This window comes from Choloepus didactylus, chromosome 24 (assembly GCF_015220235.1).
Source record: "Choloepus didactylus isolate mChoDid1 chromosome 24, mChoDid1.pri, whole genome shotgun sequence".
Lineage (NCBI taxonomy): Eukaryota > Metazoa > Chordata > Mammalia > Pilosa > Megalonychidae > Choloepus > Choloepus didactylus.
The window spans coordinates 9,528,171-9,555,067 of record NC_051330.1 but is presented as its reverse complement, the minus strand read 5'-3'; the positions used below and the strand labels follow the sequence as shown (position 1 = coordinate 9,555,067).

Here is a 26,897-nt window from a genome sequence, read left to right as displayed (position 1 = left end):
ATGAACCTTGAGGGCATTAAGTTAAGTGTAATTAGCCGGAAACAAAAGGACAAATATTGTATGGTCTCACTGATACGAACTAACTATAATGAGTGAACTCAGAGAGCTGAAGTTAAGAACACAAGTTAACAGGAGTAGAAAGAGGGTGGAGATTGGGCATTTGATGCTGAGAGAGTACAGAATGTTTAACAGGATTGATTTTAATGATCCAGAAATGGAGAGCACAATAGTATCTGATGGTGACACAATACTTGAAGTGTAATGAACAAAACTGAATACGACTATAGGTGAAACAGGAAGGCTAGTAGCATGTATGACATCAGAAAGATAGAGTATAAAGGCTGGGACTGTATAGTTTGGCGAAACCTGGAGTGGACAGTGATTGGTGATTAAATCTACAAATGTAAGAAAGTTTTTATATGAGCAAGAACAAATGAATTGTCACCATTGCAAGGTGTTGAAAATGGATGGTATATGGAAAAAATACAATCATTGCCGACTATGGTCTGTAGTTAATAGTAATAGTGTAATGATCTTCCATTAATTGTAACAAAGGCAATATACCAAAGCCAGATGTCAATAAGAGGGGGATATAATGGAGGGGTATGGGATTCTTGTTGTCTGTCCTTTTTAGTTTTTATTATTCTTTATTTAAAAATTTTTTTTCCTCTTTTTTTTTGCGAACAAAATGGAAATGTTCTTATATAGATTGTGGTGGTGAAAGCATAAGTATGTGATTATATTGGGAGCCTTTGGTTGTTCAGTTAGGATGGATTGCATGGTGTGCGAATAAAACTGTCTAAAAAATAAACAGAAAGATACAAGTGCTATAGAAGATGTTGCGAGAGATAAATACCTCTTCACTGTTGGTAGGGAAGTAGAACAGTGCAGCACCTCTGGAGGGCAGTGTGGTGGTTCCAAAGGAGGCTAAGTATAGGGTTGCCATATGACCCTGCAACCCTGTTATTTGGTATATGATTGGAAGAACTGGAAGCAGGGACACAAATAGACATTTACTCACTGGTGCTTATGGCAGCGATATTTATCATTTGCAATGAATAGAGGCAGCCTGTGGGTACATTGATGGGTGAATGGAAGGGTGAACTGTGGTGTATACATACAACGGAATATTCAACGGCTGTAAGAAGGAAATGAAGTTGTGAGGAATGCAACTAGGTGAATGAACCTTGAGGACACTATATTGAGTGAAATAAGCCAGAAATGAAAGAACAAATATTGTAAGACCTAACTAATGTAAACTAACTATAATGAGCAAATGCTGAGAATTGAATTTATGAGCATAGGTTATCAGAGGATAGTTTGTGGGCAGAGATTGGGCAATCAACCGTGCAAGAGTACAGAATGTCCAGTAAGGCTTACTATAAAGGTTCCTAGATTGTAAGCTTTTATAGCAGTCATGTCTATTCCTGAGTTTTGACTATTAAGAGATGTTTATTTAGTACAAAATTTACATGCTTTGTAGCACACTTTTTTTTTAATTAACTTTATCAAAAAAAATTACTTCAAACAAAACAAAGTAAAGGAATAAGAACAAATATCCTAAAATAACTTAATTGCTTCCAGTATGCTCCTTCCATACCACAAACTAATGAACCCGTAATCATTCCTGAGAGTTCCCATATCGTTAAGATTACCCTCAATATCTTATCTGTTCTTAATAGATTATCATTCCCCCTTCACTAGCTGCTGGATATCTATCTCTAAGTCCCTTATATTCTACATACATACATTTCTAATATAACCTGTATGGTCAGTTTCTTTAAGGAACGTGGTTGCATGGAACCAAGAATGGGGAATGAGATCTTGTTATTTTATACAGGTTAATGTGATAACCCAGTGCATCCCAGAGTATTCTTGGCAGAAAATTTAAAAAGTATTTGCAAAGTCCCCTTGAGGGACTGGAGGAAAATGTGGAAATATTAAACTTCCTTATCTGGGGAATTCCTGATATTACTGCAAACAATAGGGAATCACAATTTAATAGATCACGCTCTCAATGTTGGGGCTTGCCCTTATGAAACTTACTCCTGCAAAGGAGAAGCTAAGCCTACTTATAATTATGGCTAAGAGAAACCCCCAGAGAATCTCTTTGGTTGCTCATATGTGGCCTCTTTCTCTCAGCCAACTCTGTAAATAAACTAGCTACCCTCTCCCCTACATGGGACAAAACTCCCCGGGGTGTAAGTCTCCCTGGCAACAAGGGACAGGACTCCCGGAGATGAGTCTGGCCCTGGCATGCCATCTTGACCAAAAGGAGGAAAAGAAATGAAACAAAATAGTTTCAGTGGAGGTTGTTCTTACACATTATATAGATATTTCTTTTTAATTTCTAGTGTATTAGAATAGCTAGAAGGAAATGCCTGAATCTATTGAACGGTAATCCAGTAGTCTTCATTCTTGATGCTAAGTGTATAACTATATATAGCTTTTATTGTGTGACTGTATGATAGTGAAAACCTGGTGGCTGACATTCCTTTTACCCAGTGTATTGGCAAGTGAATAATAAAATAATGAGAAAAATATATATAAATAATAGGGAGGGATAAGGGGTTTGGGGTGGTTTGTGTGCTCATTTTTATTTTTTGCTTTGTTTTGAGTAATGAAAATGTTCTAAAATTGATTATGGTGATGAATGCATAACTATATGATGATACTGTGAGCCATTGTATACTTTGGGTGGATTATATGGTGTGTAAGTATTTTTTAGAAAAAAAAAAAGATGCATTAAAAAATGATGTTATTCAGAGACCACAAATGAAAAAAAAAAAAGAAAACTATAGGCCAATATCCCTCATGAATATAGGTGCAAAAATCCTCAACAAAATCTTAACAAACCCAGTCTAGCAGCATAAAAAGATTGTACACCATAACCAAATGGATTTTATTTCAGGAATGCAAGATTACATTACCATTTGAAAATTAATTGATATACCATGTAAATAAAAAAAGGTAAAAAAAAAATCACAATTATCTTGTCTTCATAGATGTAGAAAGAGCATTTGACAAAATGCTACACGTCTGTGATAAAAATTTAGCTGTGGATAGAAAGGAACTTCCTGAAACCTGAAAAGGGGCATCTACTACAGACCTATAGCTGATGTCATACTTAATGGTGCAAGACTTTGAATGCTTTCCCGAAGTATCAAGAGCAAGACAAAGTTGTTTCCTCTCCTTTCAGTCAACATTGTATGAAGTTTCTAACAGTTCTAACTAGTACTATAAAGCAAGAATTAAAAAAAAAGACTTCCAGGTTGTCAAGGAAAAACAAAACCATCTATATTTTCAGATGATGTAATTCTACATGTAGAATATCCTAAGGAATACCAAAAAAAAAAAAAAAAAGGAAAAATAAAACCCTCTAGAACTAATGAGTTCAGCAAGGGTACAGGATATAAGATTAATATGTAAAAATTGTATTTCCATATACTAACAGGGAACAGTCTGAAAATGAAATTAAGAAAATAGTTTTGTTCACAATAGCATAAAAAGAAAAAAATTAGAAAAAATAAATTTAACAAAAGAAGTAAAGACTTGTATTCTGAGAACTACAAAGTTTTGCTGAAAGAAATTATCTGAATAAATGGAGAGACATGCCATGTTTTTGGATTGGAGGACTCAATATTGTTAAAATACCCAGTTTTCCCAAATTGATCTATTGATTCAATACAATCCCTATCAAAATCTCAACAGTCGCTTTTGTTTTTCACTTAAAAAGGTCGGCCTAAAATGTGGATAGAAATGCGCAATAACCAAAGCAATTTTTTCAAAGATGACAGTTGAAGTACTAAAATTTCTCAATCTTAAAGCTTATTATGAAGCTACAGTAATCAAGACTGTGGTGCTGGTGTAAAATTAGACATACAGATCAGTGGGACAGAATTAAGAGTCTAGAAATACACTCTTATATTTATGGGCAATTGATTTCAACAAAGATGTGGAAGCAGTACTATGGGGAAAGGATACTCTTCAACAAATTGTGTCAGGCAATTTGTATTCATTCATATGTAAAAAAGATTAATTTAGAGCCTTACTACAAAAATTTATTCAAAATTTATCATAGACCAAAGTTAAGAGTTTAAACAATAACTTTTTTTTAAAGGAAAACATAGGATGATATTGTCATGACTGTGTTAAACTAAGATTTCTAGATATGGCATCAGAAGGACAGTCCATAAAAGGAAAAGTTGGTAAATCAGACTGCATCAAAATTTAAAACTTTTATACTTCAAAAGGCACCATAAAGAAAGTGAACAGTCAAGCCATACACAGGGAGAAGATATTTGTAAATCATATATCTGATGAAGGACTTAAGTCCAGTATATATAAAGAATTCTTTTACAGCTCTATAATACAGACAAGTAACAATTTAGAAATGGGCTAAAGATTTGAGTAAACATTTCTCCAAAGATATTCAAATAGTCAATAAGCATTTGAAAAAGATGATCAACATCATCGGTAGCCAGTAGGAAAATGCAAATTAAAACCACAGTGAAATGCCACTTTATACCCAATAGGATGGCATTAGTCAAAAGACAAATGATAAGCATTAGAGTGGATTTGGAGAAATTAGGGCCCTTTTCCATTGCTGGTGGTAATGTAAAATGCTGTAGCTGCTTTCGAAAATAGTTTGGCAATTTCTTAAAAATGAAACGTAAATTAACTATAGACCCAGCAATTTCACTCCTAGTTATCTACCCAAGAGTTGAAAACATGTCCATGCTAAAACTTGTATATGCATGTTCATAGCAGCATTGTTCATTATTACCATAAAGTGGAGACAACCCAGAGTTCCATCACCTGATGAATGGATAAAATATGGTATATACATACAATGGAATATTATTCAGCAATAAAAAAGAATGACGTTCTGATGTGTTTTAACCTGGGTGAACCTTAAAGACATTATGCTAAGTGAAAAAGAGAGATATTTATATGACCTGTCCAGAAAAGGCAAATCTGTAGAGACAGAAAGTAGATTGATGGTTTCTTGGGGCTGGGAGTTGGAAGGGGGAGTGATTGTAAATGGGTATGAGGGATCTTTCTAGGGTGATACAAGTGGTGGGTTGTGGTGATGACTGAGTAAATTCACTAAAAGCTATTGAATTGTACAGCCAAAATGGGTAATTTTATGGTACATAAATAATACTTTAATAAGGGTGTTAGAAAACCTCATGTGTGGATGAAATTAACAATATATCTAAAGTATGCAAATAAGTAATTTTTCTTACTGGTGAAAATGACACTAGAAAGGATGTAAACATACCATTTTGGTAATATTTCTTTGTCCACATTCATTGGGTTATTTGATACTTGCTTTTCTAGTATAAAGACAAATTTTTAAAAATTATTCTTTGCATAGTCTTTTGAAAAGATTATAAAACATGCTTTGTTCATTTTTTCCATCATCTTGCATGGTCTTGGGCAAAATAAGCACCTCAGCTTATTATGATGAATACTAAGAAAACAGTTTTTAATTATTAAAAATTCTTTAGCTATTTTTCCTTTGGTTGAGCCCTCTACCATAGGTTTTACCCTTGGGAAGACGGTTGCTGTAAAGGAGAGGCTAGGCCTCCCTATAATTGTGCCTAAGAGCCTCCTCCCGAATGCCTCTTTGTTGCTCAGATGTGGCCCTCTCTCTCTAGCTAAGCCAACTTGAAAGGTGAAATCACTGCCCTCCTCCCTACGTGGGATCAGACACCCAGGGGAGTGAATCTCCCTGGCAACGTGGAATATGACTCCCGGGGAGGAATGTAGACCTGACATCATGGGACAGAGAACATCTTCTTGACCAAAAGGGGGATGTGAAAGGAAATGAAATAAGCTTCAGTGACAGAGAGATTCCAAAAGGAGCCGAGAGGTCACTCTGGTGGGCACTCTTACGCACAATTTAGACAACCCTTTTTAGGTTCTAAAGAATTGGGGTAGCTGGTGGTGGATACCTGAAACTATCAAACTACAACCCAGAACCCATGAATCTCGAAGACAGTTGTATAAAAATGTAGCTTATGAGGGGTGGCAGTGGGATTGGGAAAGCCATAAGGACCAGACTCCACTTTGTCTAGTTTATGGATGGATGAGTAGAAAAATGGGGAAGGAAACAAACAAACAAGCAGACAAAGGTACCCAGTGTTCTTTTTTACTTCAGTTGCTCTTTTTCACTTTAATTATTATTCTTGTTATTTTTGTGTGTGTTCTAATGAAGGTGTCAGGGATTGATTTAGGTGATGAATGTACAACTATGTAATGGTACTGTGAACAATCGAATATACGATTTGTTTTGTATGACTGCATGGTATGTGAATATATCTCAATAAAATGAAGATTAAAAATAATCAGAGTAAAAAAAATTCTTTAGCTATTTTTCCTTTGGTTATTAAATAGTATTTCTTTTTGTTCAATGGCATCACTTATATTTTATATCAGAGGTGGAGTAGTCATTTGTTAGTAAACTTCTGGCTCTTGGTTACATTTTTAGGGGGTGAAAAAGAGCTTCTGATAAAGTCACACACTGAAGATGATAAAGCAGGTCAGTTTTATTTACAAGATGTCAAGCACTTCAAAAGAGGTGATTCTTTCTTGATAAACTTGCTGCCTGAGTTTGTATTGATCCTTAGTCTCTGCTTTGCCTTGCAGGTGTACTTCTTTTTTAAATGCAGTTTTATTGAGATATATTCATGTAACATACAGTCCTTCAAAGTGTACAATCAGTTGTTCATAGTTGTATATTGATCACCACAATCAATCTTTGAACGTTTTCATTATTCCAAAAAATAAAATAAAAATTAGAATAAAAAAGAAAATCCAAAACATTCCATTCCCCTCCTGCCCCCATTGTTCATTTACTTTATTTTCCACACTTATTCATTTTTTTTTTTAACTTTATCAAAAAATTAAAAAAACAATAAAAAAACATTTCAAACAAGACCAAAACAAAGGAATAAGGAACAACAAATAGCCTAAAATAACTACAGTGCTTCCAATATGTTTCTACCCTATCCCAAGAAAATAGACAGACTATAACCCAATAAAGGAATAAGAAAAACAAATAAACTAAAATAACTACATTTTTGCGAACTTGTTCCTATCATATCCCCCAGAAATTAACAAACCATAGTCGTTCTTGAGCATTCCCAGAACATTGTTTACTCTTCATAATTTATCTGTTCTTATTATTTTATCGTTCCCCCTTCACTATTTGCTGTCTTTTGCTAGGTCCCCTACATTCTACATTAAAAACCATTTATTTTACATTTTTTGCCACCTCCATTTCGGGACTCACAGAAGCTCAGTTCTAGCTTGTCTCTCATCCAGTCTTCCGGTAGTATGTCAGTAATTTCATTAACTCTGACCTTCATTTTAGAAACTTCTAGATGAACCTGGAATCTGACTCCAGAATTTAATGGAACTGGCTTGGCCATAATCTCCACAGCTTCATCCTCTCTATCTGCATATGATGTTTCCTCATTTTTATCACATTTTGGGCAACTTCTTTTTCAAAGGTGATAAGGTCTTGTCCTTTTTGTAGTTCATAAGGAATTTGAGAGCTCACTTGAATTGAATAGGAGATGTTTAAGAACTGGCTATTACATTAGTGGTAACATATAATATTTCTCTTTTTGTGCCTGGCTTATTTCGCTCAGCATTATGTCTTCCAGGTTCATCCATGTTGTCATATGTTTCACAACATCGTTTGTTCTTCCTGTTGCATGGTATTCCATCGTGTGTATATACCACATTTTATTTATCCACTTATCTGTTGAAGGACATTTGGGTTGTTTCCATCTCTTGGCAATTGTGAATATTGCTGCTGTGAACATTGGCGTGCAGAAATCCATTCGTGTCACTGCTTTCAGATCTTCCAGGTATATACCTAGAAGTGCAATTGCTGGATCGAAGGGTAACTCTGTATCTAGTTTTCTAAGGAACTGCCAGACTGACTTCCAGAGTGGCTGAACCATTATACAGCCCCACCAACAATGAATAAGAGTTACAATTTCTCCACGTCTTCTCCAGCATTTGTAGTTTCCTGTTTATGGGCAGCCAGTCTAATTGGTGTGAGGTGATATCTCATTGTGGTCTTAATTTGCATCTCCGCAATAGCTAGTGAAGCTGAACATTTTTTCATGTGTTTTTTGGCCATTTGTATTTCCTCTTCAGAGAACTGTCTTTTCATATCTTTTGCTCATTTTACAATTGGGCTGTCTGTACTATTGTCGTAGAGTTGTAGGATTTATATATGCAAGATACCAGTTTTTTGTCAGATACATGGTTTCCAGATACTTTTTCCCATTGAGTTGGCTGCCTCTTCAACTTTTTGACAAGTTCCTTTGAGGTACAGAAGCTTTTAAGTTTGAGGAGTTCCCATTTATCTATTTTTTCTTTTGTTGCTTGTGCTTTGGGTGTAAGGTCTAGGAAGTGACCTCCTAATACAAGGTTTTGAAGATGTTTCCCTACATTATCTTCTAGGAGTTTTATGGTACTATCTCTTACATTGAGGTCTTTACCATTTTGAGTTAATTTTTGTGTAGGGTGTGAGGTAGGGGTCCTCTTTGATTCTTTTGGGCATGTATATCCAGCTTTCCCAGCCCCATTTGTTGAATAGACTTATGTCTCAGTTCATTGGTTTTGGGGGCCTTATCAAAGATCAGTTGACTGTAGATCTGGGGGTCTGTCTCTGAATTCTCAGTTCAATTCGATTAATCAATATGTCTCTCTTTGTGCCAGTGCCATGCTGTTTTGTCTACTGTGGCTTTATAATAAACTTCAAAGTCAGGGAGTGTAAGTTCTCCTGCTTTTTCTTTTTTAGAATGTTTTTAGCAATTCGAGACATCTTCCCCTTGCATATAAATTTGATAACTAGCTTTTCCAAGTCTGCAAAGTAGGTTGTTGGAGTTTTGATAGGAATTGCATTGAATCTGTAGATGAGTTTGGGTAGAATTGATCTCTTAATGACATTTAGCCTTCCTATCCATGAACAAGGAATAGTTTTCCATCTTTTTAGGTCCCCTTCTGTTTCTTTTGTAAAGTTATGTAGTTTTCTATGCATTGGTCTTTTACATCTTTGGTTAAGCTTACTCCTAGATACTTGATTTTTTTAGTTGCTATTGCGAATGGTATCTTTTCCTTGAGTTAGCTGTTTTCCTCTTCAGTTAGGTCATTTCTAGTATATAGAAACATTACTGACTTATGTGCATTAATCTTGTATCCCTCTACTTTGCTAAATTTGTTTATTAGCTCAAGTAGCTGTGTTGTTGATTTTTCAGTGTTTTCCAGATAAAAGATCATATCATCTGCAAATAATAACAGTTTTACTTCTTCCTTTCCAATTTGGATGCCTTTTATTTCTTTGTCTTGCCAGAATGCCCTGGCTAGCACTTCCAGTACAATGTTGAATAACAGTGGTGACAGCGGGCATCCTTGTCTCATTCCTGATCTTAGAGGGAGGGCTTTCAGTCCCTTGCCGTTGAGTTCTGTGCTGGCTGTGGATTTTTCATGTATGCCCTTTATCAGTCATATTGAGGAAGTTTCCTTCAGTTCCTACCTGTTGAAGTGTTTTTATCAAAAAAGGATACTGGATTTTGTCGAATGCTTTTTCAGCATCTATTGAGATATCGTTTGATTTTTCCCTTTTGATATGTTAATATGTTGTATTACATTGAGTGGATTTCTTATGTTGAACCATCCTTGCATGCCTGGAATGAACCCCACTTGATTATATATGATTTTTTTAATGTGTCTTTGGATTTGATTTACAAGTGATTTGTTGAGAATTTTTGCAGCTATATTCATGAGGGAAATTGGCCTGTAGTTTTCCTTTGTAGCATCTTTACCTGGTTTTGGTATTAAAGTGATGTTAGCTTCATAAAGTGAGTTAGGTAGTGTTTCATTTTCTTCAGTGTTTTGAAAGAGTTCAAGTAAGATTGGTGTCAGTTCTTTTTGGAAAGTTGGGTAGAATTCCCCTGTGAAGCCATCTGGCCCTGAGCATTTATTTGTGGGAAGCTTTTTGATGACTGATTGGATTTCTTTGCTTGTGACTGGTTGGTTGAGGTCTTCTGTTTCTTTTCTGGTCAGTCTAGGTTGTACATGTGTTTCCAGGAAATTGTCCATTTCCTCTAAGATTATCTAGTTTTTTGGCACACAGTTGGTCATAGTATCCTCTTATAATTTTTTTAAATTTCTTCGGGATCTGCAATAATGTTGCCTCTCTCATTTATTATTTTGTTTATTTTGGTTTTCTCTCTTTTTGATTTTGTCAGTCTAGCTAGGGGGTTGTCAATCTTCTTGATCTTCTCAAAGAACCTACTTTTGGTGTTATTTATTATCTGCTGTTTTTTTGTTCTCTGTGTCATTTATTTCTGCTTTAATCCTTGTTATTTCTTTTCTTTTACTTGGTTTAGGATTAGTTTGCTGTTCATTTTTTAGCTCCTTCAGTTGTTCCATTAGTTCTTTGATTTTAGTTCTTTCTTCCTTTTTAATGTGTGCATTTAGAGCTATGAATTTCCCCTTCAGTACCACCTTTGCTGCATCTCATAAGTTTTGATATGTTGTGTTCTCATTTTCATTCGTCTCTATATATTTAGCAGTTTCTCTTGCTCTTTCTTTACCCCACTGATTGTTTAGGAGTGTGTTGTTTGACCTCCAGATATTTGCACATTTTATAAGTCTCTGATAGTTATTGACTTCTGATTTTATTCCATTGTGATCAGAGAATGTGCTTTGAATAATTTCAATCTTTTTAAATTTATTGAAGCTTGTTTTATGGTCCAGCATATGATCTATTCTGGAGAAAGTTCTATGAGCACTAGAAAAGAATGTATATCCCAGTGATTTGGGATGTAATGTTCTATATATGTCTGTTAATTCAAATTCATTTGTCACATTTTTTAGGTTTCAGTTTCCTTATTGGCCTTCTCTCTGGTTGATCTGTCTATAGGAAGGAGTGATGTGTTGAGGTTTCCCGCAGTTATTCTGGAAGCATCTATTGCTTCCTTCAGTTTTGCCAATGTTAGTCTCATGTATTTTGGGGCACCTTGATTAGGTGCATAGACATTTATGATTGTTATTTCTTCTTGTTGAATTGCCCCTTTTATTAGTGTGTCATGGTCTTCTTTGTCTCTCATAACATCCTTGCATTTAAAGATTGTTTTATCTGAGATTAATATTGTTACTCCTGCTTTCTTTTGGCTGTAGCTTGCATGGAATATATTTTTCTCTCCTTTCACTTTCAATTTCTTTGCGTCCCTATGTCTAAGATGAGTCTCTTGTATGCAGCATATTGATGGTTCATATTTTTTAATCCATGTATGTCAGATATATTTTTTCTCCTCTCTGTTTTATGTACCCTTACTAAATATCTTTAGTTCTGAACTCTAATCCGTAGCTCGCTCCGTCTTTTCTTTGTTTCTCTGGCGGTAGGGATGCCTTTAGTATCTCAAGTAGGGTAGGTCTCTTGTTGGCAGATTCTCTTAGCATTTGTTTGTGAAGATTTTAAGCTCTCCCTCAAATTTGAATGAGAGCTTTGCTGGATAATGAATTCCTGGTTGGTATTTTCCCCCTTCTGCGGACCTCTGCCTTCCTAGCTCCGGGACAGTTAGCTGCGGGTGTGCGAAAGGCTGTTGTCCATGCCAGGTACTGAGGTGGGTGCCCGGGGCATGGAAGGCACTCCCCACCATGCTCAACTGCGTGGCTCTCACTGCCAGATCCGCAGCCGCTTTTGGGGTTTTTAAATTAATCCTTGTCTGAACGCCGGCCCCAGGTTTCTCCCCACTGTGGCATGGCTGCTGTTTCCCCAGCAGCCTCATTCACTTGTTTCTGAGGGCTGACTCACTAAGTGCACAGTCCCTGTGGATTTAGCGGACCTTGTCCAGCCGGTACAATCCTGGAGCTGGTATTTTGGAGCACTTTCTTTCTTTTATCTAGTGTTTTTCATGGAGAAGTATTTTGCTCTTCTCTCCTAATCGGCCACCTCGGATCCTCCTGTAACATTTTTGCAGGTATACTGTATACTTTTATTTATTTATTTATTTATTTATTTATTTTTTTTATTAAATTCAGTTTTATTGAAATACATTCACACACCATACAATCATCCATGATATACAATCCACTGTCCACAGTATAATAACATAGTTATGCGTTCATCACCACAGTCTATCTCTGAACATTTTCCTTACATCAGAAAGAACCAGAACAAGAATAAAAAATAAAAGTGAAAACAAACACCCAAATCATCCCCCATCCCACCCCATTTGTCCTTTAGTTTTTATCCCCATTCTTCCACTCATCCATACACTAGATAAAGGGGGTGTGATCCACAAGGTCTTCACAATCACACTGTCACCCCTTGTAATCTACATTATTATATAATTGTCTTCAGGAGTCCAGACTGCTGGGTTGGAGTTTGGTAGTTTCAGATATTTACTTCTAGCTATTCCAATACATTAAAGCCTAAGAGGTGTTATCTATATAGTGCATAAGAATGTCCACCAGAGTGACCTCTCGACTCCATTTGGAATCTCTCAGCCACTGAAACTATTTCGTCTCATTTTGCATCCCCCTTTTGGTCAAGAAGATACTCTCAGTCCCACGATGCCGGGTCCACATTCATCCCCGGGAGTCATACTCTGCGTTACCAGGGAGATTTACACCCCTGAGAGTTGGGCCCCACGTAGAGGGGAGGGCAGCGAGTTCACCTGTCGAGATGGCTCAGTTAAAGAGAGAGAGGGCCACATCTGAGCAACAAAGAGGTACTCAGGGGGAGACTCTGAGGCACCATTACATACAACTTTAGACTCTCCTTTGTGGTAATGAGCTTCCTAAGGGCAAGTCCCATGCTCGAGGGCTCAGCACATCAAACCGCCAGTCCCAATGTTTGTATGTATACTTTTGAATCTATGGAATCTGTGTTCTTTATTCTCTACCCATTATATGCATATAAAATATTTTTCAGTTGCTTAAGTTTTAGTGGCAGAATGAAAGCTTTTAGTGGAGGAATATAAAATGACCTAATTTTAACTCTTTACTTTTTTCTTGTTAGGAGAAGTGATCCTAGTAAAGGGGGAAGCCTTGCGTTGCTCTCAGACGCGCCACCCTTAAAAAGTGGGCTCAGCTCCCTTACCGGAGCCCCAGCATTGAAAGAATCTGAAAGTAAGTACCCTGAAAGCCTCTATCTAGATCTGTTAACTGAAGTTGTGGACTTGAATACTAATATTTTTTTTCTCTAATTAATTAGGTAGCATATGATCTTTTTTTTTTTTCCAGAAAAATATATGTAGAAATCATTAAAATACCCTTTAATTTTATCACTCAGAGATATTTCCTATTAATACTTTGCTATATGTTTTTTCATTTCTTTTTAAATAAAATTATGATCATATTGTCTATATCATTTTTTATTGTATTTTTCTATGCTATTAAAATATTTTTAGGAAATTGACTTTTTTCCTGCTCTCTATTAGTTATAGTAGCATTGCAATTTTTAAAGCATGCTTCTTTGGGACGTTTATTCTGACCTTAGTGGGATTCCAGTTCAGTTAATTTTTTGAAAATTTGTTTCATAGATTCTGTGATAACACAGTAATCATTATGGGAATGTTTTATATATAGTTCTGCCTTCAGGGATTTGGATTTATCTTTTTACATGTAACAGAGATAGGGATCGCTAGCTAGCAAATAGAATAACCAAGGTCCTGTACGATTTATTTTCCCAGCCCTGTCTGCACATAGATGGTAACAGTACCAAAAATTCAAAATCATAGCATTAAAAATACTTATGTAGCTATATGGATGTGCTTTGTGTGCTTTCAAAGAGTAAGTATAGCGTTTAATTGGCATGGAGTTTAGGGCATAAATATGCCTCTTTTGAGAAAGTTTCCTTAAAGAGTAGATCTTTACTTGGAATTTTCAATATGATTTTTGCATAGTTTTGTTACACTTCCTAATCTTCTTTTAAAGTACATGATAACAGCTGTGAGACTTCCGAGGACACGTTGAAGAGATGGTCTGTTTCTTCTCTGAGTCCTGTTAATAAACTAGTCATGTTTTCCATTAATAATTCCCACATCGGTCTTCGTCTCTCTTTTTTTCTTTGCTGTGGTTATTGCCACCTTCCAAAAAGGAATCATGATCATGCCTGGGGCCACTCTAGCACTGATAAGGGAATGATGATGTAGAGAGGGTATTGAAAACTAAGGACTAAAGGAATAAAACCAGTGAGTAGATCAGCATGGCAAATAAAATAACAGTTGATGTGAAGCAAAATTGCGAAGTTCAAAGGAAAATTGGAAGTGGTAAGAAAAATTAACTGTATTCCTTGAATTCATTCTTAAAGGGGGCTTCCTCCTATAAAAGGTGATGTCTTTTAGTTGGGCAAAAAATTATGTTGATGTTTGTGTTTCAATGACAAGTGGTATTTTTTGTGGTTAAAAAAAATGAGTTAAGTTAAACAATCATTAATCAAAAAAATGAGTTAAGTTAAACAATCATTAATCAGAGTTTGTAATTTTTTTTTGCTGGAAAAAAATTGACGTAGTTTCTAGAATATATTCTAAAAGTCAGTTGAATGTTGATATTTTTTCCTGTTCACAGGTAAAAGGGGAAACACAATTTTGAAAGATCTGAAATTGGTCAATGATAAAATTGGATCACTTGGATTAGGTAACTAGCTTTCAAATTTTAATGTTGACTACAGTAAGGTGATTATTTTTAGGATAAAATTTTAAATGAAGTGACTTGGTTAATGTACTTCCTCATGCTGTGCATTCAGCAAATGTTGGGATCATTTTTATCCAGAATTGCATACATCATGTGCCAGGGACATAGCAGTAACCAAGCAGACCTCCATCCTCATAGAGTTTAAAGTCTAGGGGGGGAAGGTGGACATCAAACAAATACCTACAGATATTCTGAGTGTTAAAAGAGTAAGTATGAAAATGGGTAGCAGGTTGATTTTGCCTAGTCGAAGCACTCAGCGAAGGCCTCTCTTAGGGAATAACTTCTATGTGAAGGTTTGACAGTTAAATAAGAGATAGATGAGGGAAATGAGTAGGGATTCCAATTCAGACTGAGACAGCTTGGGAAAAGTGATTTCCAGGTGCTGGGAATACATGGTTCAGGACCCAGGTGATTCGGTCCTAATGCAGGAGACATGCTTGTAAAAAGAAGAATTGCAAGATACTATATTAAGTTCTTTTTTACGGGGCAGTATCACTGATGGCTGTTCATGACCCTGTGCAAGCAAATTCATTCCCACAGAAGTAAAAGAGTCTTGGTATAAACATTATTGAACCCTGGGCCATACATTGAGAACATGGTTCTTACCCAGTTTTCCCATCTGTGCAAAATTACGGTCAAATATGGTAGGCCTACTTGAGGTATAGCTTAATCAGTAGCTGACCTGAAGGGAATAATTTAGCCCAGTTTCACTGTCGCCATTTTTGTGTCTTCTTGATGGAACTTTTTGAAGTGTGTACGTGATTCAGTGTTCTTCCTGATCTAAGAACACTCATACAAATGGGTAGTAGAGCACAGGTCTTCACAGGCAGATTGAGGAGAAAGAAGAGTGTGTTCCCTTGTGCTGTTTGCATTACAAGATGGGTTTCAACAGCTTAGAAAAATACCCACTTGTGTCTGGAGAAACATTCTAGGTGGTGTAAAAAACATGGACTTTGGAGTTGGTTAGATTCATGTTAAAATCCCAGATGCGGCACTAATTGGTGGATAACTGAGCTTCTCATCTGTTAAGTGGAACTAATAACATCTACCTCATTTTAAAGAGAAAATGAAATTTAAATATATATCCACATACATATAAAAGTACAGTGCCTGGCATAATAGGTGCCACGTAAATGTTAGTTTCCTTCTTATGTTACTTTGTTCCCCCATCTGCAGCCATTAGCAGAAGAATTGATGTCCCCCGAGCTGCTGGATTCTTGGCCACCACAATTCCATGGACTCCCGGTGACTGCCGAGTTGATTGTTGTGCTGCCCCACTGCAGTTTCTGCCTCCTGTTTGCGGGCTGGCCGGCTAGGTGGGCCCGTTCCCCTTCCCCCTGGTTTTCTTCTCCTGTTACTTGTAATCACATTTTCCCTGGGTCATTCTTTCCTACAGCCTAATGGCAGCTCTGCTCTGTTTCCAGTGCATGCCCTACCTCAGTGGCTAACACTACCTGGAGACTTTATTCCAGACCTCTAACTCTTGATAGCTGCCCTGTTCCTTGAGTGGTTTGTTTTTTGTTTGTTTTTACTTTTGCAGTGTTCCACTGTATTGTCAAACCATTTAGCTTCTCTCTCTGACTGCTCTATTCTGTATCAAAGTGAGGGTTTCCCCTGTCTATTTTTGTGAAGGAGTGGCTGAGAGTTCTCGTCCTCAGTGGGGGTGGGGTGGGGTGGGGCTGATTTGCGGCTGACTCTCAGGTTGCAGGTGGTACAGAAAGGTGGTACACCACTTCACTTCACTTTCTCTTGGGAACTCTCATACTTTGAGTTTTGATTTTAGATAGTCATACAAGTAAGAATTACCAATCTACTAGGCTGTATAGGGGATCATTTTGCCAAAAATTAGGATTCAGTATAGTTTTATTTCATCTTGTACAATGATATTGCAGCAGTCTTGTTTTCCTTTTTTTTTCCCCTTTTCATTGTAAATATACATTATTCTAGGTACTTTAGATAATTTATCAACTTAGTGGACTAACCTAGGATGATGATGATGGAAGTCATAAAGGGCCTGGCACTGTACCAAGAAATTATTCATTCTTGACCTATGAGATAGGTTTTATTATCTCCATTTTTACAGATGAAAAACTTGTGTTAAGTTAGTTCCCAAAGATCATATAACTTTTAAAATTCTGATGTATCACCAAAGCTGGTGCACTTTAACCATTGTGTTTTTCTGCCTATACTTTATTTACACATTATTTTAAATACTTCAATGGGAAAATAAATGCTGAGTTCAAAAGATACAGTTTACAAATAAAAAGCTTTAGAGCACAACTTATTTCAGCTTGGGTACTGTTTCTATTATAGATAAATGGTAATCAAAGGCACCCAAATGAAATGTTTATAGACAGTTACTTCGCATGTTGAGAGCAGGGGTTGGCAGATTTTTCTGTGTGGGACCAAACAGTAGATATTTTAGACTTTATGAGCCAGATATGATCTCTGTTGCATATTCTTTGTTTTTTTGTTTGTTTGTTTGTTTTGTTTTACCATCCTGTAAAAAAGTAAAAGCCATTCTTAGCTCACAGGCCATACAAAAACAGGCCTTTGGCCAGATTTGGCATGCAGGCCATAGTTTCTGAACCCCTGGTTTTTAAAGTAATGGATATTCTGCTAAACTCATTCATTTTGATTCTGACTTATAATAATGCAATATATATTTTCACCAGGAAGTCAAAACCCAGTTTTTTCTTCCAGCACAAGATTCAGTAAATATTTAGTGCTTTGAATATGGCTACAAGTATTAGGAGGAAGGAAGTTCACTTAACTTACTCAAATCCAAACCACAGCCACAGCTGTCCCCCCTGTCTTAGGTAAATTTTTACTTCTGCTGTCTGCACTGATCTTCACATGTAGGGGACATAGAGCAGTTGGTCCTTGGAAGCTGTCTCGCAGCTTTAATAGCTGCCACTGCTTTTTTCCTGGCGCTTGCAAACCAGCCATATACGTGGTGTGTTTAATCAGAAGATTTCTAACTCTCATTCTCTTTGAGGCAATGCGTTGTGTAGGCTGTTCATGGAAATAGGCTCTTCTGTTAGAGCAGGTCCAGCATCAACATTGGGCGAAACGAGAAACAGGAGAGGAAAGCAACTTGGGAACTTGATCTCTGCTCATTGATTACTGCCAGGGACTCCTGATTGATTGTCAGCAAGCTCTGATTCTTGTTTCCTTCCTTTTTCATATATTCTCTCCTCCCCACCCCATACAGTCCATCTCTCTCTCTGATTTGTAGGATACTTCTGTCCAGCTTGATTGTCTGTACCCTAGCTTTTACCCCAGTCATTTCTCGTCTTGGCTGCTGCAGCAGTCAAGTCTTCTGTTTCCTTTTATTTCATTCTTGCATCCCTTAAACACATTTTCTTGCATTGTCTGTAGTGTCTATGGAAAAATGTAAACCGTGTATCACTGCCCTGTTTTCTTTCTTTCACTTCTGCCCCACTACCCTTCTGACTAGTTTCCCTTTGTTACCCTCAGACCCTAAATGATTTGGTCTCTGCCAACCCTTCTGGTCTCCACTCCTTTTGTCTCCCCTGTCCTGGCTCCCAAACTCATTATTCTTTGATTATACTAACTTCCTGAGTTTTCTTTGCACCACCAAACCCTCCCTGACTTCAGGGCCCTAGCACATGCTTCGTCTGCTTGGAGTACACTCTCCCCAGTGATTTGCGCTTCTGGTATCTTCTTTAGATATCAGTTCAGCTGTTAACCTTGGAGAGTTCTTCCCAGCCACTCAGGAGATTTTGTTCAGTTGTTAGTGCCTCTTTCTTCCCACTTGAGTTCTAGTCCCTTAAGTCAGAAATGTCATCTTCTTCACTGGTATACTTCCAGGGGACCGTGCACACTACCTGGCACCTAGTAGTCACTCATATGTTTGATAAATGAGTGAAACAGTAATGTAATTTTGTGTAAGAGAATCATCTTGTCTGACTGGCCACCCAGAATGTGAATCCCCTTAACTGTACAACTGACAAGAGATGGTCCAGTCTTCTGCTTTGAAGCACTCAAGGCACATTGCCAGCAGAATCTTTGAACAGTTTTCTGTTGAGCCAGAATTTGTCTTCAGGGTCTCCATTGTTCCCTTCTTGGTCATGCATAATTCTTATCTGTCGTTCATTCACATTTTAAGACAGCTGTCATGTACCTCTAAGTCTTTCCCTTGAAATTAACAACCCTGTTTCCTGCAACCATTCCTCAGAAGACATGGGAGGAAATGAAACATAGTATATAAACTCACTCTGTATAACCTTAAGTAAATCTTAGAGGTGTCCACTTCGCCAAAGACTTAATTAATAAGGTGCACCTTTACAAGCTTGTAACTTTGATTCATTAACCAGCATCCTTTCCCCTTATGTTACCTTTTATTAAGTGCGTACTATGTACTAAGGTCTATGTTACGCACTTAACGTACATTAATCCTTATGTTAACCATGTGATTTGTAGGTTTGAGCCCTACTTGAGAACTGAGGAAACTGAGCCAAAAAAAGGTTAAGTAACTTTCTGAAGGTCATATAGTGGTTAAGAGGTGGATCCTGGATTTGAGACCAGTTCTGTCTGAAATCTCTGCTCTCATTTGCTGTGCTCTATTGCGTCTTTACACCTTGTGATCATTTTTAAAAACTTTGATAACTATTATCAAGCTGAAAAGTCTCAGTAATCTAAAAAAGGTAACTAAAGGGAGTTGGTTAGAACTTGTTTTTTTTATGTCCCATTAGTAGCTGTCAGAGATTTGCTTTTAATATGAAAGGACGTTGTACTTGGTAAACCTATGATATGGTTAAACTTTTGAATACCTGGAATAAAAGATTAGTTGTTAACATTTTTATGATATGGTATGATAAATCACTTCTCTTATAAAAGTTTCTTTCTTAAGTAGTTTATTTTGTAATTTGCCTTTATATTATATATGCCAAAAATACTATTTCTGATCTTTGAGACTTCTTTTTTAACAATGTAACATAATTCAGTAATATAGTGGTTTTTGGAAGACAGCATGCTTGTAAATTTTTAATTATTGGTAAATTGTGAAGTGTATGTGTTTCTAAATATAACATATCTTATTTAAAACTTATCAGGGACTGGAGAAGAAGATGACTACATTGATGATTTTAATAGGTAAGGAGAATAGATGGGCAACATTTATTTTTGAGCCCAGGAAAGTATGGTAAAATTACATTTGGAGCTTATTTTAGTGTATTTGATTTTCTTGTTCTTATCAATTGAAGGTGAGTAGCAGATGTTAATTCAAAATTATCAGTTTGGTTTGGAGCATAGTTTTGAAAGTACATTAGAATATGGGTATCTAAATTATATTCAGGAAACGGGAAAAATAAAATAAATAACATTGAAGGATTGACTTGGAAGTCATTAAGAAGCACTTAAATTGCCCTATTAAAAGTGCTTTCATCTTTCCTTGTGATGAAAATTGTCTGTATTAAACTTCAAAAAAAATGCCTTCTCAAATAGTTTTTCTTAATCAGATGACATTTCTTAATGTTTTGTTTGGATAACTTTGTTATATACATAATTAAAGATAATCTATGAGTTGATTAATAAATTTACAAGTAATGTTTACTGAGCCTGAAAATTTTATACGTGACAGCTTTTTTTCCCTGTTTGAAGCTTGTGTTTATTTTTTAACAGAATAGTTTATTTATTATACAGGTTTTTGAGAGATGGCATGATCTATAGATGAAATCTTTAAAACCTGGATTTACTTTGTTCTTGCTGTTATGACCCTTACTCACCCATCGTGAGCCTTAGTTTTCTCATCTGTTAAGTTGACTTGCCTGCCTTGCTGCCCTCACAAAGCTTTTTTAAGGGTCAAGTGAGTTAATATGTATGAAATCAATGATACCTTATATTTTATTATATTTTACTTTAATGACTAAAATAAACATCTGAAAGTTCAAGGTAATGCTATCTTTAGATAGATGTTTATATTCATAGTTCTTACTTCTCTTTTTTCTTTCCTCCTGAAATTAGTACCAGCCATCGCTCAGAAAAAAGTGAAATAAGTATTGGTGAAGAGATTGAAGAAGACCTTTCTGTGGAAATAGATGACATCAATACCAGTGATAAAGTATGGTTTTATGCATTTCCTATAGATTGCTGTTTTGGCCTATCTATTGCCTTGATTTACTTAAAAGGCTTCAATAGTATGGACTCATTAGGATTAAAACTAGTTGGAAATTGTGAAAAGTTCGTGACAGTGTTACCTGGTCCAAGTCTGAAAGGAATCTAATGATTGTGTGGGATTGTTTTAGGTCACCACTCACTTTGGTAACTGAGTGCTTCTGGAGGGGCGAGCTGCGGAATAAGGCAGGCGACGTCAGGACTGTAGAGGATGTAGGCAAGAGGTCATATTCAGTGAAGTCAGTGTAGAAAGTGGACCTGTATATAGGTTGTTCTGTGAATACAGGGGATGAAGTTGAAAGTAGAGGGTAGAGTATTTGGTTATAGCAGAGGTAAGAGTCCGGTTGTGACATCTGAACAGGCAAGTCAGAGCTGAGGCAAGAAAAGGCACATGAAACAAGACAGCAAAGGCAGAAATGGACTTGGTATAAAATGAGGGGTCCATGGCTGAGATCCATTTTGATGTTTTTATGTAGTCAGAGAACTGAATATACTTAGATCATGAGGTCTAAGGTAGCATCTCAGGATCATATACTCCTAGCCACATAAAGCTTTTATATACAGCTCAGGTTCTGTCTTTCATGCTGAAGCCAGGGAGTGAGTGTCGCTTTCCAGATGAGGTGGACTCGGACGAGGGCTGTGGCTATCTAGAGATTATTACGCAGGGATGACCTTTGAGAGAAGCCGCCCTTTGGAATGAAAACAGGACAATCTAAGTCAGCAAAACTGGTTAGAATTCTTACTCTTTATGTACTCTGGTTTCTTAGGCAAGATTTAACCTTCGATCCTCTTGTCTCTTCATCCGCAAAATGGAAGTATTTACATTTGCCTAATAAGATTGTTTTGAAGGTTATATGTGATAATATCTAAAGTACCTTTCCTAAAACCTGACTCATTTAGGCTTATAATAGTTTGTCTTTGTCTTGCCTTTTTACTCTGCATTATCTTGGGAGGCCTAAAATGGTTAAAGTTACGTTGAAAGAATTAGAAGAATTGTTTGCATAGTCGGTTTTCTTAATAGAGTTAGTGTAGCGTTCCACTCTTGGGTCAGCTCTTGGTATTTCGTCTCAGAGTACTGAGATGAAAGTGAGATAGAGGACTTTGGAATAAATGACTGTTTAGTTTTGAGTTGTGAATCTGAGTGGGCAGAAGAGGAGCTCTAAGCACTGCCATGGGGGGCCTGGGACTACTCCTTAGTGGTTAGAGCACTCAGCTCTGCGGACGGAGCAGGAAAGCCTAGATGAAGGGGTGTGGCTGCGGCCCAGGGCTGGGCTGGGAGTGATGACAGGTGTGTGTGGATGACCCACCTCGGCTGGGAAGGCGGAGGTTACCTGTCCCTAGGAGTCTGCTGACCTTGGCTTCAGTGAACACCGTATTAAAGAGCTTTACATTTGATGTTTACCCTAGCATCTTATGAGAACATCACAAGTATTAAAGAGCTTTACATTTGATGTTTACCCTAGCATCTTTTGAGAACATCGCAAGTAGTTGTTTTCAAATGAGACTATTACACGTTTTAATGAATTTAAATAAAGTGTAATATGTGGGTAAAGATTTTAAAGGATTGAGAATTCACAGAGTAGTGTTTATTATAAACAGAAATCCTGTTTTGGGACTATACCCAAAAAAAGGCAATTTTATCAAATTTCTTAATAATTTCAGTTTTTTTAGATTAAATTGGAATAATGTCTAGGATGTATACTATCTTTTTAAAAAAATTTCCATTTGAGACATTTGAGAGTATAACCCAAACAACACATTGAACCCAGAAAACTACACTGATTAATTAGCCGTATGGTTTTAGGCAAATCACTTCTCAACACTTCTGTTTTTCCACCTACCATATGAGGTTTCAATAGGAAGCAGTCTGAAGAGTATAAAATAATAATTAAATTGTAACAATTTTTTTAAAGATTATTTTGGGCTCCTCTTGAATTTTGACACTGATTCTTTTCTTTCTTTTGAACCACGAAGATTGATGACCTCACGCAGGACCTTACTGTATCCCAGCTCAGTGATGTTGCGGACTACCTAGAAGATGTTGCATAGACAAAAATGAAGGAAATATTCTCATTAAAAAAGGACAGAGGACTCTGACCAAGTACATTTTTTTTCAGACAATCACTCTTTGCTGGGGTGTCTGTTCCCTGTTGGTGCCTTGTGTTTCAAAAAGACTGCAGATATTTTTAAAAATTAGCTTTTCACTATAAACAAAATACTTCCTATTTGAGCCCATGTGTGGAAGATTTAATCTTAATTCGGTTTAGCTACACATTTCCCTATGGAAATCGACTATTTGCACTCATGTTGATGCCAGGAGCAAGCCTGTGAAAATACCAGTATTACAAAGAGCATCATGGAAGGTGTCAGTAAAGCTGTAGGTTCACACGAGTCTGCACGCATGCATGTGTGTAGCTGCGAGTGTAAAATGGTATTTTAAAATTGTGGCTTTAGCCATCTAGAATCAAAGCTTACTCACTATTTTGTATTTTGGTGTTAGGTGATTATGCAGAAAGTTGGCAAAATAACCTGGTAAATTTTTGGTACTAGAGCATATTACTATAAGTTAAATTTAATATGTCAGCTTTATTTTGTATTTCCTTCCATTTGGAAGGTTCGTTAGACCATTAAGGTTATCTTAAAGTGCTTTTTTGTGTGTTATTTTATTTACTTTATTTTGCTTATTTTAAAAGAAATCTAGAAGTGGTTATGACTTTTAATTCCTAGATATTGTCAATAACAGTTAAAATTTGCTGTCGACACCCTTTGTCCATGTAAGAAACTTTAATCACTGGTTCTCTTCATTATAGTTATAATTTATTATTTGTAAGGATGCCTTGAAACATATTAAATACCAAAATACATCTGAAACCATTAAGCAGTGCTTTTATTTCAGATCTGTAAGTTGATGATATTAAAATCCAAATTGGAGCGTGAAAGTAGTAATGGCCTAAGACCATATTCAGTTTGACAGAAAATTTGTATAATGTACATAATTTCATTGTAACTCTTTACAAATAGAGCCAAGTAGCAGAATTCCAGGCAGTCTCATTTGTACTGTTATGTATTGTACTGCTTTTATGTAGGTCATTGACATTCACAATACTGAAGTATTTTAAAATGTGCAAATAGGAAAAAGCAACTAAAAGTGATGCATGCATATTCATATAAATATAAATAAAGTTAAGATTGTGTTAAATTTTTGTACTTTTTTATTTCATTTAAATTATGGCTTTTTATTAAAAGTCACCTTAACTAAAGGAGCAAGTTAGACCACATTTCTTTATCTCTCATGGTTTGCATGAAGTCAGTTTTTCTTTTCAGTTTAACTTAATTATTAAATATTTAAAGGGAAATAAAAATGTAAGGATTAAAAGCTATATAACATTAAAATCTGATTTTTAAAATTGACATGAAACAGCCTTAGACATCAAGAGGAAGTAGGATAGAAAATGGGCCAGTGTAACTGCTTGAAAGCCTTGCTTTAGGTCTGCCCTAAATTTGTAGACCATTAACTCAGTCTCCTTAGGGCTTTCCGTATTTTTACATGAATGCTCCATTGAGTAAACAGTACCACGTGTGGAGATGTAATCTGTTGCTAAAAGTCCCCTAATTTGCTTGTTAGGAAATGCTCTTCATTGTATGTCATCTCTGAGGAAAGCGTGAAACAATTGCTTTCTATAAAGCATTATATTTATGTTATGCCTTTCTGTAATCTATATCAAATGTGTTTTAATATTACTTGATAGGAGTTAGATTTCAGTGAAAATAATTTGAAAGTATAGCAGAGTATAATTTTAAGTTATGGAAAACTTTTGAGTAGTATCTGAGATTTGTTATTTTTCTGTTACCCAGAGAACCTGACCTTTAGATAATATTTGGAAGGATGGGGAGAAAAATGCCAAATATGAAACTTTTATCACCAACGCTATATACATCTTACTGAATAATTTTGAATAACTTAAAATTCAACTGTGAAAAAGTTGTTTCCACATGTGTTCTTTGATTAGATATTTTTAACTCATTAAACTTTAAAATGTAGAGTAACAGAAGGTTTTGAGTGTGATTGGTGTGTGTATTTTTGTTTAAAAATATATATTAAAATATTAACCCATGAAATACATTTTTGTGGTAAAATCTGTATTTTATAGCAGATTTTTTTATGCTCATTTCATTACTAGTAACTAAAAATGAATTAAAAGCTTTATTCTTTCTTTGTTTCTATTCTCTCATACCTTTTATATTTTACTGTGTGTAATAATAACCAAAAGTCTATTGCACAGACATTCTTCATGTTTCTTGTTTTAAACCAGCCCGTATTTCTCACATACCTCTTGCCATTCTTTTCCTTGCTTATTTATCACACTGTGGTCACACAGTCCTATAGCTGTGCAAGCCTTCTCTGCCAAGACCTTGATTCAGCTCACTTTGTTTCTGTCTCAGGATCTTTGTGCGTCTCTTTTACCTGGATTGCCCTTCCCCCAGTACTTCACAAGGCTGACTGTGTCTGTCTTATTTTTGGAGACACTTCAGGGTGTAAAGGATAGGTCTGTTTTCCCTTCCCTCCCTTACGCACCTGTCACTTTATCACATGTACCCCATTTTATTTTGTTCATCCTCTTTTCTTTCTGAAATGGTCTTATTTATGTCTTTATTTCTTTGTTTATGGTCTTTAAGCTCCATGAAAGTAGGTTTTTTTTTTTTTTTTTTCTCTTTTAACCACTGTATATCCTTAGTATCTGGAACATTTGGCCTACACTGCGTGCTCATTAAATATCTATCAGATTGTAAACAGGCCCTTAAAGCACTGCAAGGGACTCTGGGGAATAAAGTTTCTGGCTGGATAGCTGCCTCCCAAAGACAACATTACACAAGTGTCAGGAGACAGCTGTCCTTGCCTCAAACCTGGAATGGCCCCCAGTTTGGACTGTGCAGATGTGGGCAGTAAGAATGGGCCCACAGTTCAGTAAATAAATGTTCATCTAATGAACAGCTGAGTCACTTGCTGCTCATCCCACCACCAAGGCTAAATTGGAAAATTGCTCAATCTTTCTGTTCAGAGCTTTGGTATGGATGTTGGCACATGAGAGCAGAGCAGGACATGAGGTATTTGCATCACCCTGCTAGACAGAGGAGGACAAAAAAAAGGAGAACAACTCCCCTGGAGAAAATTCAGTTATATTCCCTGCCCCCACTCCAAGTAATACTCTCCTAAATTGGCAATGGTTTGGGTGCCCTGTCTGTTCTCTGCCTACCCACACTAAAATAAATGCCCCGGACCATCTTAATATGGTCCCCAAAGTCCCTTCCCACTCTAGGAGGAGGCATATTTGAGGAAACAAATACAGAAGAAATCCTGGGCAGCTACATACATGAATTATCCTTATGTCTCTTTCATAATGTTGTATGATGAGTTAAAGACCCGTAGGCGTGTAAGGAAAATCAAAGGCGTGTTACAACAGGCTGAGATGAACACAGAACAACTTCCCTTGGGAGAAACTTTGAGAGAACAAAATAATTTAAAACAGCCTAGTTAATACTAAGATTAGAGATAGTATTTTATGTGAAAGAAAATGCTTTTGATATTTAAAAAATTAAGACAGTAAGGCTGAATGATGGGGTAAATAAAAAAATTAGTAATCTCAAAGATAGTCAAAGACCTCTGTGTGTTCAGCAAAACTACCAGGGGGAATAAAGAAGAGAGACTAGAATGGAGGAGCAAGTAAAGGCAGACAGCATCTATTGTCCGTGACAGGACTTTCAGAGGGTTAAGACACAGTCCAACATTGGAAAATGCCACCTGCCAGCTGAACTGCGCTGGATGAGTGGTATATTATATCCTGGTAGAATGGGATAGTTCTTAGTTTAAGAAAAGGAATGAGAATTACATCATACTTCTCATTGCCATACTGGAGGCTAAAGAGTATTAGAGCAATGACTACCAAGTTACAAAGAAAATGATTTTTGAACCCAGAATTAAAAACCTGATGAAAAGGAACCTTGCTGGTGGAAAATGAATGCCAAGT

The 26,897-nt window shown here is 36.4% G+C and overlaps 1 protein-coding gene across 3 annotated transcripts in view; it reads left to right on the top strand.

The window, feature by feature from the left end:
* The window catches only part of CEP43 (centrosomal protein 43), a 65,512-nt gene extending 40,533 nt beyond the window's left edge, over positions 1-24,979 (top strand). For 2 of the 3 annotated variants that reach the window (XM_037817743.1, XM_037817742.1), the window contains 5 exons: positions 13,058-13,167; positions 14,608-14,676; positions 19,812-19,851; positions 20,722-20,818; positions 22,846-24,979. In XM_037817743.1, the coding sequence (XP_037673671.1) occupies positions 13,058-13,167; positions 14,608-14,676; positions 19,812-19,851; positions 20,722-20,818; positions 22,846-22,920 (391 nt within the window). In that variant the 3' untranslated portion in view covers positions 22,921-24,979. Of the gene's footprint in view, positions 1-13,057; positions 13,168-14,607; positions 14,677-15,909; positions 16,050-19,811; positions 19,852-20,721; positions 20,819-22,845 lie in introns of those variants that run through there. The other variant, XM_037817744.1, reaches the window with a different exon arrangement.
* Positions 24,980-26,897: the final 1,918 nt, after the last annotated feature.